Raw genomic sequence first — 15,480 nt, forward strand, 5'->3', positions numbered from 1 at the left:
ATTAAAACAAAGGCGTTTTTCGTTGCGACGGGATCTTCTCATGAAATTCCAATCACCAGTTTTGTCTTCTGATTGCGGAAACATTATGTTGGCACACACTTACATAGGGAGAAATGATCATCACGATAAAATAAGAGAAATCAGGGCTCGCAAAGAAAAATTTAAGTGCTCGTTTTTCTCGCGTTCCGTTCGAGAGTGGAACGGTAGAGAGACAGCTTGAAGGTGGTTAATTGAAGCCTCTGCCAGGCACTTTATTGTGAATAGCAGAGTAATCACTTAGATGTAGATGTAGGTATTTTGTAAGGTCTGTCCATTATCTGCAAGGTCCCTGATCGCCGGTTAAGTGAGTGAGTAAGTAAGCACCTCAAGTTTAATGTCGAAAGTCGTCACATTGTCGCGACAAGTACTGTCTGCAAGCAGCACCACAGGGACTGGTTCTCCTCAGCGATATAAAATCGATCTATAGCCTTGATGTCGGAAATAAAATGTAAGTTCAGAAGTGAAAGTAAAATTCAGGGTGAAAGAATATCAGTGATATTATTCGCTGATGATGTTCTTATCCTCAGCGAAAGCGAGGGAAATTACATAACATACTGATTTGAATGAACAGTGTACGTGAGCACACACTATGGATTCTGAGTAGGCCGAAGAAAACTAAAGTAATGCGGAATAACATAAATGAGACTAGTGGGAAACTTAACGTCAAAACTGTGATCCACGAAGTAGACAATGTGTAGGAATTCTGTTGCTTTGTACACAAAATAATCGGTAAAGTAAGCAACATACTTTTATCACACATTTTTAAGAAAAATGAAACCACAGTTTCACTCTTGCTTGAGAATTGCAAAATGCCGAGACGAGCTTGTCTTGATAGACATTTAAAGAACTAATAAAGTACCAATAAAAAAGCAGCAAAATATTCGTAGTATTTATGTAATATGTCGTTCTTCGACCAGATACATACCATCAGAAAGAAAACTTTTGGATCTATAACTAATAAGTATTTCAAGTTGAGTGAACGGCTGTAACGTTCAAATTCCGTTCCTTCAGAAACAGCAAATAGTAGAGCTGAATTTTAGGAGGAGTTTAGTCACGGTTTGTATTACAGTGGTGAGTGCAGTCGCTATGTTTAGTGGGAAACATAAATTATGAAAGCGATAATTCAAGTAAGTAGTGAAACGCACCGATTACTTTGTTGCTAAATACAACGACCCATAGTTTGCCTGTTAAAGGCTTCAGATATTCGATGAGCAAATTAAAACTCAGTCAGTCAAGTTTAGTCAAAGAGTGGGCTGTAGTTCTTACTCAAAGAGTTAGTATTGCCGGCCGGGGTGGCCGAGCGGTTCTAGGCGCTACAGTCTGGAACCGCGCGACCGCTACGGGCATGGATGTTAGTGATGTCCTTAGGTTAGTTAGGTTTAAGTAGTTCTAAGTTCTAGGGGACTGAAGTCCCATAGTGCTCAGAGCCAGCCAGTTAGTATTGTTGCTTGAATTCGCGAGTCCTAATTTAGACGTTACAGAAGACAGGCTAAGTCCCGCCAAGGTGACGCTACTTAACAGACGCGACCAAACTCGTAAAGATACACATAAAGAAAATACTATACTCGAAAACAGGAAAGAGGGCAACACAGCCGTTCTAAGTGGAACATAAGCTCAGTGGGTAAACGACTGATCTTCCCCTTTAAAGAAAACACTGATCTCGTTGGAGTGCTGTAGGTGGCATACAACTGGTAGCAAGCAGTCATCTGCCCCTCCATCGCTGACGTAAGGCATGGCAGTGAAGTGGAGCGTACGCGAGTGTCGAGTCGGCTGTGCGGTATGAGCGTAGTAAGACAGGTATGTATATGAGGCGATGTGACAACATAGCAGAAAGAAGCTATCGTGTTTGGATATGTCAATGACTACACCATGAAAGAAGTTGCCCTATTTGATGGAGTACGAATGTGGCCTGTGCAACGTGTTTGCAAGGAATAGTGCATACCTCACTGCTGTGTAATACGGCGTAAGAACAATCACCGTAAAAAGCTGCTAACCCGTAGGGATCGGGGACGGATGTCAACGACCATCAGTTTAAATCCCGACAAGAATTGCCGTTGTTAGAGCATGCAGTTCCATCTTAACCCGTTTCCGAGCTAACACCGCGAATACGATGGACATTTGGAGTCAGGTAAAGTGGGAATTAGTTGACTGGAGGCATGTAGCGTGGCCCAAAGAGTCACGTTTTTGCCTTTTTTCCAAATATATGATGCAAGACGTCGTGTACACTGAAGGCTTAATGAGATGTGTCTTCCGTATCTCGACTTGTGTTCACTGATTCACGTTAGCGTGACAATGAACCAGGACGATTACCTGAACATTCTCGGTCAGCAGGAGTTGCGGTTTCTTCTACATCTCCGTGATGAGTTTGCAGTGAACACTCCTGTTTCCCAAGATGACTACGTCCATAATCACAGGATTACACACATTTGTTCCCGGTTTGATGAACACACTGTCATTTTATCACAGCTAAGTCACCCGTTTTTAATCCTATAGAAAATGTCTGAGACTATTTGGAGCAACGGTGTAATGTACATTCCTGCAGTCTGGCGAAAACGTCAGGGTCGGTCACAGCGTGCCAAATAGCACGCGAGCACGAAGCGCCACACTCGGTAGAGTGCGACACTTCATTTGGTATTGCGGTGCGACATCTTTCGGTCGGCACGACAGTCTTCATTTCGGCAAAATCATGGTGCCAGCGCTGTTTGCACTTCGCTCACTGTATATTCGTTGAACTGATTGATCGGCCGTGTGATACCCATTGAAAAGGCAAAGTCTTCACATCAAGACTGTCCAGGAAATCTAAGTTATTTTCCTTGGACAGAAATTCCACGTCTCCATAGTGAGTTTGCAAATGTGATAAAATATGTCGATCAACACACTGGTGTGAAAGTGTTGCTTTCGGTTACGAATCTAAGTCAGTCACAATTACGTGGGAACCTGAGGGCGAGACTCTGAAACTGTATGCGTCTGTCCACATGTCAACAGTATGTACCAGATAAAAATTATATTATTTCTTCAGTGCGCCAAAAATAATTAAATAATACTGAAAATTTGTTTTCTTTGTGATCTGTGTTGATGAGAAATATGAAATATTAAACCAAGTTGTATGCAGTAAGACTCCAGTGCCATTTAAATGTGGCATATTCGCATTTTCCCCCTATTCGCCCTCCTTGTGCTCAGACAGCATGGCATGGCTGTGGGGGAAGTGTGCAGCCAGACGAGAGAGCTATGGCACTCGAGCATGAGCGCTGGTCCTATGCCGAATTCTTGGCTGTCCCTGCTTTGTGGGATCTAATCATCAGTGAGTGGCTTCGGTTGGATGTGGAATACCGAAAGAAATTTGTAGTTGTAGACATGTTACTCGCCAAAAATGACACTATTTTCAATACTACAGAGCCGGCCGAAGTGGCCGTGCGGTTAAAGGCGCTGCAGTCTGGAACCGCAAGACCGCTACGGTCGCAGGTTCGAATCCTGCCTCGGGCATGGATGTTTGTGATGTCCTTAGGTTAGTTAGGTTTAACTAGTTCTAAGTTCTAGGGGACTAATGACCTCAGCAGTTGAGTCCCATAGTGCTCAGAGCCATTTGAACCATTCAATACTACAGGCAGTGCTACACCGTATCAGCATCGTGTCTCTTGAGGTTAGGATTAGTTTTTCGTCCACTTTGGGCTTTTCTTTTGACTAATGTGGACGACGGAGCCAGTTTACAGTACTGAGATGAAGGGGGCAGAGCAGCTCGAATATCAGTGCGCACAGTCCACGCGCTCTTTGGTTGCCTGTAGCTGGAAGTGGGCGAGTCTGTGCTTGATTTTGAGTTCTGAGATAATCTGGTCTTCATATTTTTTCCTCATTTCGCGATAAGTGTGTTGTAAGATGGCAAGAACTATGCCCCTTAGATGAAGTCATTAAAGATCACCTAACTCACGTTGAGCGAACAGTAGGGCTGAACAAAAGTGACTGACAAGGCACAATGCATCTTATAGAGGGTATAGTATGGATGTATTGGAATAATTAATGTCGGGTGATGATTTTAAAGTAACTCACATGACATGAAAACTTTGTGGAAACACGTCGATTTACTGGAGGCTAGTTTACCCGTGGTCTAGGGGTAGCGTCTTTGATTAATAATCAAAAAACGTCTTCGGTCCCGGGTTCGATCCCCGCCACTGCCTAAATTTTGATAAATAATCAGCATTGGCGGCGGAAGACTTCCGGCATAAGAAGTCAGCCTCATTCTGCCAACGGCCTTGTCAAAGAGGGCGGAGGAGCGGATAGAGGTTCAGTGCACTCTCTTGTCCTAGGGGTGGGAAATTGCACCTAAAGGCGGAAGAATCAGCAATGATCAACGACATGAGGATGCAGAAGGCAATGGAAACCACTGCATTAAAGACACGTAACGTGTATCCACAGGACATGTGGTCTGTAATTGAAGAAGTGTCATGATGATCTCTCCATTGGCAAAAGATTCCCAAATAGTCCCCCATTCGGATCTCCGGGAGGGGACTGCCAAGGGGGAGGTTACCATGAGAAAAAGATTGAATAATCAACGAAAGGATAACGTTCTACGAGTCGGGTGGTGGAATGTCAGAAGCTTGAACGTGGTAGGGAAACTAGAAAATCTGAAAAGGGAAATGCAAAGGCTCAATCTAGATATAGTAGGGGTCAGTGAAGTGATGTGGAAGGAAGACAAGGATTTCTGGTCAGAAGAGTATCGGGTAATATCAACAGCAGCAGAAAATGGTATAACAGGTGTACGATTCGTTATGAATAGGAAGGTAGGGCATAGGGTGTGTTACTGTGAACAGTTCAGTGACCGGGTTGTTCTGATCAGAATCGACAGCAGACCAACACCGACAACGATAGTTCTGGTATACATGCCGACGTCGCAAGCTGAAGATGAACAGATAGAGAAAGTGTATGAGGATATTGAAAGGGTAATGCAGTATGTAAAGGGGGACGAAAATCTAATAGTCATGGGCGACTGGAATGCAGTTGTAGGGGAATGAGTAGAAGAAAAGGTTACAGGAGAATATGGGCTTGGGACAAGGAATGAAAGAGGAGAATAATTGAGTTCTGTAACAAGTTTCAGCTAGTAATAGCGAATACCCTGTTCAAGAATCACAAGAGGAGGAGGTATACTTGGAAAAGGTCGGGAGATACGGGAAGATTTCAATTAGATTACATCATGGTCAGACAGAGATTCCGAAATCAGATACCGGACTGTAAGGCGTACCCAGGACCAGATATAGACTCCGATCACAATATAGTAGTGATGAAGAGTAGGCGGAAGTTCAAGACATTAATCAGGAAGAATCAATACGCAAAGAAGTGGGATACGGAAGTACTAAGGAATGACGAGATACATTTGAACTTCTCTAACGCTATAGATACAGCAATAAGGAATAGCGCAGTAGGCAGTACAGTTGAAGAGGAATGGACATCTCTAAAAAGGGCCATCACAGAAGTTGGGACGGAAAACATAGGTACAAAGAAGGTAGCTGCGAAGAAACCATGGGTAACAGAAGAAATACTTCAGTTGATTGATGAAAGGAGGAAGTACAAACATGTTCCGGGAAAATCAGGAATACAGAAATACAAGTCGCTGAGGAATGAAGTAAATAAGAAGGGCAGGGAAGCTAAGACGAAATGGCTGCAGGAAAAATGTGAAGACATCGAAAAAGATATGATTGTCGGAATGACAGACTCAGCATACAGGAAAGTCAAAACAACCTTTGGTGACATTAAAAGCAACGGTGGTAACATTAAGAGTGCAACGGGAATTCCACTGTTAAATGCAGAGGAAAGAGCAGATAGGTGGAAAGAATACATTGAAAGACCCTATGAGGGTGAAGATTTGTCTGATGTGATAGAAGAAGAAACAGGAGTCGATTTAGAAGAGATAGGGGATCCAGTATTAGAATCGGAATTTAAAAGAGCTTTGGAGGACTTACGGTCAAATAAGGCAGAAGGGATAGATAACATTCCATCAGAATTTCTAAAATCATTGGGGGAAGTGGCAACAAAACGACTATTCACGTTGGTGTGTAGAAAATATGAGTCTGGCGACATACCATCTGCGTTTCGGAAAAGCATCATCCACACAATTCCGAAGACGGCAAGAGCTGACAAGTGCGAGAATTATCGCACAATCAGCTTAACAGCTCATGCATCGAAGCTGCTTACAAGACTAATATACAGAAGAATGGAAAAGAAAATTGAGAATGCGCTAGGTGACGATCAGTTTGGCTTTAGGAAAATTAAAGTGACGAGAGAGGCAATTCTGACGTTACGGCTAATAATGGAAGCAAGGCTAAAGAAAAATCAAGACACTTTCATAGGATTTGTCGACCTGGAAAAAGCGTTCGAGAATATAAAATGGTGCAAGCTGTTCGAGGTTCTGAAAAAAGTAGGGGTAAGCTATAGGGAGAGACGGGTCATATACAATATGTACAACAACCAAGAGGGAATAATAAGAGTGGACGATCAAGAACGAAGTGCTCGTATTAATAAGGGTGTAAGACAAGGCTGTAGCCTTTCGTCCCTACTCTTCAATCTGTACATCGAGGAAGCAATGATGGAAATAAAAGAAAGGTTCAGGAATGGAACTAAAATACAAGGTGAAAGGATATCAATGATACGAATTGCTGACGACATTGCTCTCCTGAGTGAAAGTGAAGAAGAATTAAATAATCTGCTGAACGGAATGAAGTCTAATGAGTACACAGTATGGTTTGAGAGTAACTCGGAGAAAGACGAAGGTAATGAGAAGTAGTAGAAATTAGAACAGCGAGAAACTTAACATCAGGATTGATGGTCACGAAGTCAATGAAGTTAAGGAATTCTGCTACCTAGGCAGTAAAATAACCAATGACGGACGGAGAAAGGAGGACATCAAAAGCAGACTCGCTATGGCAAAAAAGGCATTTCTGGCCAAGAGAAGTCTACTAATATCAAATACCGGCATTAATTTGAGGAAGAAATTTCTGAGGATGTACGTCTGGAGTACAGCATTGTATGGTAGTGAAACATGGACTGTGGGAAAACTGGAACAGAAGAGAATCGAAGCATTTGAGATGTGGTGCTATAGACGAATGTTGAAAATTAGGTGGATTGATAAGGTAAGGAATGAGGAGGTTCTATGCAGAATCGGTGAGGAAAGGAATATGTGAAAAACACATATAAGGAGAAGGGACAGGATGATAGGACATCTGCTAAGACATGAGGGAATGACTTCCATGGTACTAGAGGGAGCTGTAGAGGGCAAAAACTGTAGAGGAAGACAGAGATTGGAATACGTCAAGCAAATAATTGAGGATGTAGGTTGCAAGTGCTACTCTGAGATGAAGAGGTTAGCACAGGAAAGGAATTCGTGGCGGGCCGCATCAAACCAGTCAGTAGACTGATGACCAAAAAAAAGTTTACCCCAGGGAAATACTCAGAATTGACCGTGGCCACCGGGGGAGCGGCTAAGGGAAGCGACAATAGGCAGCTTGGGGCAGCTCGAGCTCTGAGAAAACAGTAACGGGGCGCAGCCTCCAACCGCCTTAAGATGAGTGACAGTGAGTGGGTGGTTGACCCTGACTCCATGCTGGTGTACCGGGAAACAGACGGAGAACTTGTACACCTGTTGATAAATGTCCGTCGTCCCGTTTTCTGTGAAACATGCGAGAAAGCCGCACAAAGCTACTGTGGAGAGGTCAACAGAGGTCAAAATATGCGTGTTCGTGACTATAGCAACTTCACGCTGAATTCACGGTCCGCAGAGTCTGAAGCAAATCAGGTGAAGAGCGACAGAATGAAATACTCCGGCCTCCGATGGGAACGTAGGACCAAGGAATTTGAAGTACTCTTCTGGGAGTCAGACTTTCTTAAAACTTGGTGTTGTGCAGACGCTAACCTTGATGGGTGGCTTGGGAGGAGCTAAATAGGAGAAGTTGAGAGGAAGGGCAATTTTTGTGGGAATTTGATCACTTCCCAGAATAGGCACTGGTCAGCGCTGGGAAGCGACGCATAATTAACGCGACTTGCACTGCAGTTGGCTGGAGGGGAAACCGAGGCGAAGAGCGGACTGGGAGAAGTCCCCTTAGAGGTCTTCCGTTCCCAGCTTACCTGGAGTGCGGACATGGCGTTCTTTACTCAGCTTGCGTGAGAAAGAGTGAGCATCTCTGCAGTTTAGGACTTAGCAAATGAAACGATTGAGCTTGCAGATAGAAAGTTTTCGTTCAGCTATGTACTGAGCAAGATAGCTAGGAGTGAATAGACGAGCACAGCCTTGCAGCACCACGAGGTCAGCCGACGTCCACACAACGACGCCACTCCGCCACGCTGTATTCAGTGATATTGCGCCCGCTCCGGCCACTGATTAATTTGTTGGATCACGTCGGCAAAGTTTCCACGAGGGTTTCATGGGCCGTGTATTGTAGAATTCTTCTCGCACTTCGAATTACGTCTGGGTCAGTCGACAGGAATTACTTTTGAGCTATCGCACTTTACTCCACGCAAACGCAATTTATTACCACTGCCTGATAGGAGAGTCTTGTAATGTGATGATTGAAGGTCGGGAGTTAAAATAAATTTGTGCTAACCGACTGCATCTGTTTTCCATCAAATAGTTGAAATCCCAAGTCATTTTCTTAATTAATTTTATGTTCAACATTTGCATCTGGTGTTCAATAGCTGAATATAACATCAATGTGCACCCCTTTTTAATTAAAAGTGATCAATTCCGAATAAATTAATGTCAACTCTGCCACCACAGTTCAATCAGGAGTCACAGGGCCATATTACTTTTTTGCGTTATCCGATATTGCAGCAGTTTTGCACTCTCTGTTGATCTGTTAGTCAATTAGTTGGGGTGAACACACGCCAAAAACAGCTAAGTGATGGGTGGGGTGTTACACTGTTTATGCTAATAGTTGTTTAGAAGCAAAAGAATTGAAGATATTTAGAAAATTGGAGGGTCTGGAGTTATTCCAGGAGGATTTTTCCCTCTGGTATTGGTACAACATATGAGGAAAATTGTGATTATGAAGTAAAACACGTCCTTAAAGAATTGCAAGTCAACAATTTTCAGGCTAAACAAAGGAAAAGTAACGGCATGTCATATATCAATCATCAGCAGGATAGTTCAGCTTATTCTCCAGAAGTTGAAGAAATTCAGTTTGAAGATGGAAGTGATGTTAAAAAACATTTCCCAACTCTTTTCAGAGCAAAAGAAGAAAGAAGTGATTTCCACTCTCAAATTAAATTCTAACCCAAAATTAAGAGCTCATGATCAGATTTCATTGCTAGTCGTGAGAGATGTGAAAACTGTCCAGTTTAAACGTAAACATCCTTCAGGGATTAGGTTTTGGACCTGTTTCCACTGGCCGACTGCTGCCTGCAAGGAAATACGAGGACTGAAATATAATCAAGGGACATGTGATCAGCAAGTCGCAGTAGATGAATCCTGATGGCTTCCCTGCTTCTATTCACTCAGCCCCTCATTTGGCCTTACAAAAGGTGATTGGATTCTGTACCAGACCTTCTTACCTTAGAAATAATGGGTTGGTACCTAGAATGGATCTCGGATCCTTCCACGCTGAAGACAGCGACGCTAACCGTTCGACTGTGGAGGCGGTCTACTGTGCTATTTACAGTGCAATCAGGCTCATTCAAAGTGTTATCACATTCAAAGTACTCTCAATGTAACGTTTTTTATGTGCCAATGATAGAAAAAAATTATTTTTATCATTATCACTTCACATGAAGTACCTAATGCTTGTTGATGACCATACCATAATGAACTCTGCCTCCGTAGCTCAATGGTCACCGTGGCTGAATGCCATTTAAGGGACATGTATTCGTTTTCCAGGACTACAAGGGATGTTTCCTTGGTGGGAGGACTGGGATGAGGTGCAATCAGCCTCGTGATGCCAACTGAGGAGCTACCTGACCAAGCGACAGTGGTACCAGATCTAATAACCTGGCAACAGGTGAAGAGCAACATGCTGACCCCATGACCCTGTAAAATGCATCTCGATGACGCCATTCTCTAAGGCTGACAAGTTGGTCAGTGGGGCTCGATGGACTGTCTGTAGTCAGAAAGACAGCACTTCCTTTCTTTGATACCATTATGACATGACGGGACTCTGAACTAAACTCCGTAGAACAGGCCTCGGTAGGCCCAATGGTACCGATCGATCGCCTTGTCATCCTCAACTTATAGGCGTCATTTGATGTGGCTATGGAGGGGCATGTGGTCAGAATACCGCTCTCCCAGACATTGTCAGTTTTCGTGTCTGGAGCAGCTACTTCTCAATCAAGTAGCTCCTCAATAGGTCTTGCAAGGGCTGAGTGCACCCTGCTTGCCAACAGCACTGACATGGACGGTCACCCATCCAAGTTCTAGCCAAGCTTGATAGCGCTTAACTCCAGTGATCTGCTGGGAACTGGTGTTACCACTGCCGTTGGCGCGGTTTTATTTCTGCTGAAGTAATTTTCAACCTACTGTAATAACATAAAATTTGATTAATGTCAAAGACAAAGAAATAAAATTCGGGACGTAAATGGGTAAAGATAGAGTTTCCCATGAAAGCAGGCGTTTCCTGGAGCTGGTTGGAAATAAACATTTGAAAAGTCGTGGCAGGAAGCAGCTGTTTCCAAAACAGTGCTATTAGCAGGACAAGAAAGTAACCAATTCTTTAGGCTCTTCAAATTCTGTTCGAGAGTCTGATTGGCTAAAAGGCCGAAACAAAAAACAATAATGGGAGCTACACTGAGCTCTCGAAATAGAAAGGTCAGCTAGCAGCCCTCGTTAAGGTAGGAAACGTGTCATGTGCCTTTTGGGGACGTATCAAATGGGGAGTGATTGGTCATCAGTGATCAATAAAGTTGTGTTGCCCCACAGAAAGCTTTGTAAATGTTAACAAGTGCGTTCCCGTGTGCGGGCGCGGAATGCTGTTCAAGCTGTCGATTGTTGCAGGCGCGCGGAGCCTAGTTAGCGCTGTCCGGACAACGTACCAGCCGGCCGGCGCGGTTGTTGTGCAGGTTGACGGCGGCCAGCTGCCTCCGGACACGCCCCCGCAGTCGGCCGCTGCCGCTGCCGCTGCCGCCGCTGCCGCCACTCGCTGGCGCAGGTGCGACGGTGCTGCGGCTCCTGCAACACAAACGCGTGCAAACCACAGTCTGGGACCACTGACAACTACGCTAGCCAGTGAAACACTGGTGGCCATTAATACTGCAAAACCATGAAGCCAGCGTGCAACAACCATCATACTGGTGTACTACCTGCCTGGATATGCAAATGATAAACAAATGGCTCTGAGCACTATGGGACTCAACTGCTGTGGTCATCAGTCCCCTAGAACTTAGAACTACTTAAACCTAACTAACCTAAGGACATCACACACATCCATGCCCGAGGCAGGATTCGAACCTGCGACCGTAGCAGTCGCACGGTTCCGGACTGCGCGCCTAGAACCGCGAGACCACCGCGGTCGGCAAATGATAAACATTTCATCGCAACTGCATAAAGCAGGTGGGATGAAAATTTTCTACATTCTGTACAGAAGGAAACATTACACAGCTGGGTTTTCACTCGGAAAACGTACTTGAAGGCTGACTGTTTCTAAGAATATCGATGTAAGAAGGAGAAACGTCTTCCAACATGCTGGAATTCGAAGTAGAATGCGTGCAGATTAACGTGGCCGGTAGACGCGCAGTCGGCAGAGAGCGGTAGTGGTGGGTGTTGCAGTTGTCTGGTTGGTTGGTTGGGCTGTGGGAGGGGAGCAAACAGCGAGGTCGTCGGTCCCGTTGGATAAGGGAAGGATGGGGAAGGAAGTCGGCCATGCCCTTTCAGAGGAACCAGTCCAACATTTGTTGTTGATAATTCTTCTGGGTTATATGGCCGTGGTCCATGGAATTCTTCTATTCCTAACGTTTCGTCCAATACTACGTTGGACGTCTTCAGAGGTATGGCTGGTCCTGCTGAGTCCTGCCGACTGACGAGTCGGGCGTCGGAGAACGACCTAAATACCGAGGAAAGTGGGCGTGGTCTAGCTTGCACATAGTAGCAGAGGGAAAACTAGTCAAAGATAAAATGTAACTATCGATATAGTCCATCATAGATAAACGGACTATTATCGATAGTTACATGTAAATGTAAATGTAACTATCGATATAGTCCATCATAGATAAACGGACTATTATCGATAGTTACATTTTATCTTTGACTAGTTTTCTCTCTGCTACTATGTGCAAGCTAGACCACGCCCACTTTCCTCGGAATTTAGGCCGCTCTCCTACGCCCGACTCGTCAGTCGGCAGGACTCAGCAGAACCAGCCATACCTCTGAAGATGTCCAACGTAGTATTGGACGAAACGTTAGGAATAGAAGAATTCCATGGACCACGGCCATATAACCCGGAAGAATTATCAACAACAGTACCATCCGGTCGTGAAAGCCTTCATTGTAAGTCCAGCATTTGCCTGACGCAATTTAGGGAAATCAAAACGTAAATGAGCATGGCAGGATGCGGGCTTGAACCGTCGTCCTATCACTTGCGAGTCCAGCGTGCTAACCACTGCGCCACCTCGCTCGGTGGGGATTGTGAATAGGCGCTGTAACGGAAATGTCGAGCGCTGGAGAGGTAGCGCCGTTCTAAACTGAATCCTACACCCATATTTTTTGTAGACGTTAAGTGGAGCCCTCCTCATCCACACTTGCATGGTGTTCCTACAAAGAGCTCTACTCTCATCTCTGCTTTGTTTAGTATCGGGGAGAAGCGTCATGAGTGGCGAGTTTTGACTAACACCTTCATTTCTGTTGTTGCCATGTTAAAATTTACTTCTTTTGCCACAACACAGCGGGTTTAGAAAATGTTGTATCACTAACATGTTGTGCAAACGCAGTTGCGAGAGAATTCCGAAACAGTGTTTCATTAAAAGAGGAACTGAGGCAAAGTAAGATCAATAGCTTATGAAAAAGCACATCCTCAGTACAAAAATAAACGTGTAATGTCTTCACTTGTGTTGTTCCAGAAACACGCAGCATTTCTCGTTTCACCAGCTATCTATGCCCCTTAAAAATTACAGTATCTCATCGAAAAATTTGGTAGTTAGTGGAATAACACGGTAAATAATGGAATTTTGCATAATAACCATACGGTAAAAATTTTGTGTGCTATCGATTGCCGAAATTTCATTTCATGAAATATGACGAGTGTTGTAGATATTTCATTCTGGCTTTCTCACGGGCGCGTGAGGACGCAAATAAGTGAGCCACAATAGATCAATTGTTCGAGATTCGTGACAGAGATCACCTCCACCCAAGTCCAAAGTAAAATTCAATAACATAGAACAATTTCATACGTAGCAACGTATTATGTGATGAGAACCAAACGCAAAATCATATCGACCGCTTTTTTCTTTGCAAACGTTTTCCAATTTCGGGCAGTGTCTTACTTAAAAGCAAATTACAATAATTATGAGCATTAACGAAATGAAACTTCCTGGCAGATTAAAACTGTGTGCCGGACCGAGACTCGAAATCGGGACCTTTGCCTTTCCCAGGCAAGTGCTCTACCAACTGAGCTGCCCAAGCCCGACTCACGCCCCGTCCTCACAACTTAGGGTAGCTCAGTTGGTAGAGCACTTTGCCAACGAAAGGCAAAATGTCCCGAGTTCGAGTGTCGGTCCGGCACACAGTTTTAATCTGCCAGGAAGTTTCATATGAGCGCACACTCCGCTGCAGAGTGAAAATCTCATTCTGCATTAACGAATGTTGCACATCTAATAATAAAGCTGACATATTAAGCAATAAGTAACGCAAACATGAGAATTTTTTATCGAATAGTTTCTGTAAAATCGTTTGAGAAAGATTGCAGGGCATGTGCCTATATTCTGTGGTCGCCGACCGGCCGAAAGCTAGAAAACGATGTCGGCCTCCCCTTGCGAGAACACATCAACGAAATCACCCATTGCTTTGGACGAAAATTGCTCATTGCGCAATGGCCACTGTATCCTGCGCAGACTCTAGCAGGATCATGGCCTATCAAAGCTGCGGTTGATAGTTCCGCTATATTGGCCAGGTTCACATGGCTGTCATGTGAATATGGAATCGATAGATCAGGAGGTCTATACTAACCGCCACGCAAAATTTTAACGGCCCCACGACACTAGCGCCAGAGAGAACAGACAAAACAAGAGTATAAAAAATGGAGTGAAATTCGTAACCATTCGGCTTTTGTCTCCCATGATTGTATGCACAAATATTTATGTAAGAGTAATTAGGTGACAATTTTTATGGCAGAGCATGACTAAACACAAGTAAATGATTTTGGTTTGTGACTGAAAGAGAGAAAAATAGATAGAAGGGGAGGGGGGTGGAAGATCGAGGCAGACTGGGGAGAGAAAGATGAAGAATAGAGTGAGAGACTGGGTGGAGATACAGCAGGACAGGGCGACAGGGAGAGAGAAGAAAAGACAGAGGATATTAAAACGATAAGAGTGACCTAAAGGAAAAGAGAGAGAGAGGAGTGAAGTAGACTGGGGAGGAATAGTGAGAGATGGGCAGAACTTAAGGGACAGTGAGAGGGGAGAGAGGGAATAGAGAAGAATATGTCAGGTTACAAGGATGTATGTGGAGAACATCTTAGAACGGAAAGATTATGGGATTGAAAATGTAATGGAGCAGTAAGAATGGAATATCGCAGAAATTCGTACTGCCCGAAAGTACTGCTCTTGTAACTTGGAGTTAATAAATAGTTTTTGTTGCGAGAAGCTTTATAAAATAAAGTGTTAACTTGCGAGAAAATATGGCCGTCTGCAATGAGTACACGGTAGTTTGGCAAAGAGTCTTCGAAGCACAACTAGTAAATGTACCTCATCTTCTTGCAGATTTCCCCTCCCCTTATAAATTAAGTGCGAAAATAGACAAAACCATTGCATCTGAATTATGACCAGTGATTAAATTTCCATTTCTTAACGCGGAAGAGCACAACCTTTCCTAAATTCGTTATCGAACGTGAAAGACTTATAAGCGTTCAGCAACAATTTAAGGTAAACAATATTTAGAGTAGGCCATACATGTGCACATATCCAGGAGAGGAATAGCAGATGTAACCTTCAGGAAGAATCCTATCTGGGTGTGCGAATAAGTTCTCGAAAGTCGTCACTCCACAAATGATTATACTGATATGAATTTCCTCAAAATGCTGGGCAACTTTCGCACCTATTGCGTTGAATTGTAGGACACCATATGTGAGATGGATTATACAAGTGTTAGTAGATGCTCACAAAGCTTCTGCAGGTACATTTTGGAACGAAAGAAGGTTGTGTTATACCCTCATACCATATATGATGATGAAACGTACCTTTCTTAGGTAAACGTTGCTCTTGAACAGTTACATATGACGGGGTGCCATTACAAATTTTAAAGGGTGAAAAAAATAAAATACAATC

General features: G+C 43.9%; 1 protein-coding gene across 1 annotated transcript in view; it reads right to left on the reverse strand.

Annotated features, from left to right (window-relative positions):
- The window catches only part of LOC126235396 (protein Wnt-11b-2-like), a 240,056-nt gene that overhangs the window by 117,052 nt on the left and 107,524 nt on the right, over positions 1–15,480 (reverse strand). Inside the window, exon 4 of the mRNA XM_049944118.1 lies at positions 11,041–11,176. Coding sequence (XP_049800075.1) covers positions 11,041–11,176 — 136 coding nt within the window. The remainder of the gene's footprint in view (positions 1–11,040; positions 11,177–15,480) is intronic.

The sequence above is a fragment of the Schistocerca nitens genome, chromosome 2, assembly GCF_023898315.1.
Source record: "Schistocerca nitens isolate TAMUIC-IGC-003100 chromosome 2, iqSchNite1.1, whole genome shotgun sequence".
In the NCBI taxonomy this organism is placed as follows: Eukaryota; Metazoa; Arthropoda; class Insecta; order Orthoptera; family Acrididae; genus Schistocerca; species Schistocerca nitens.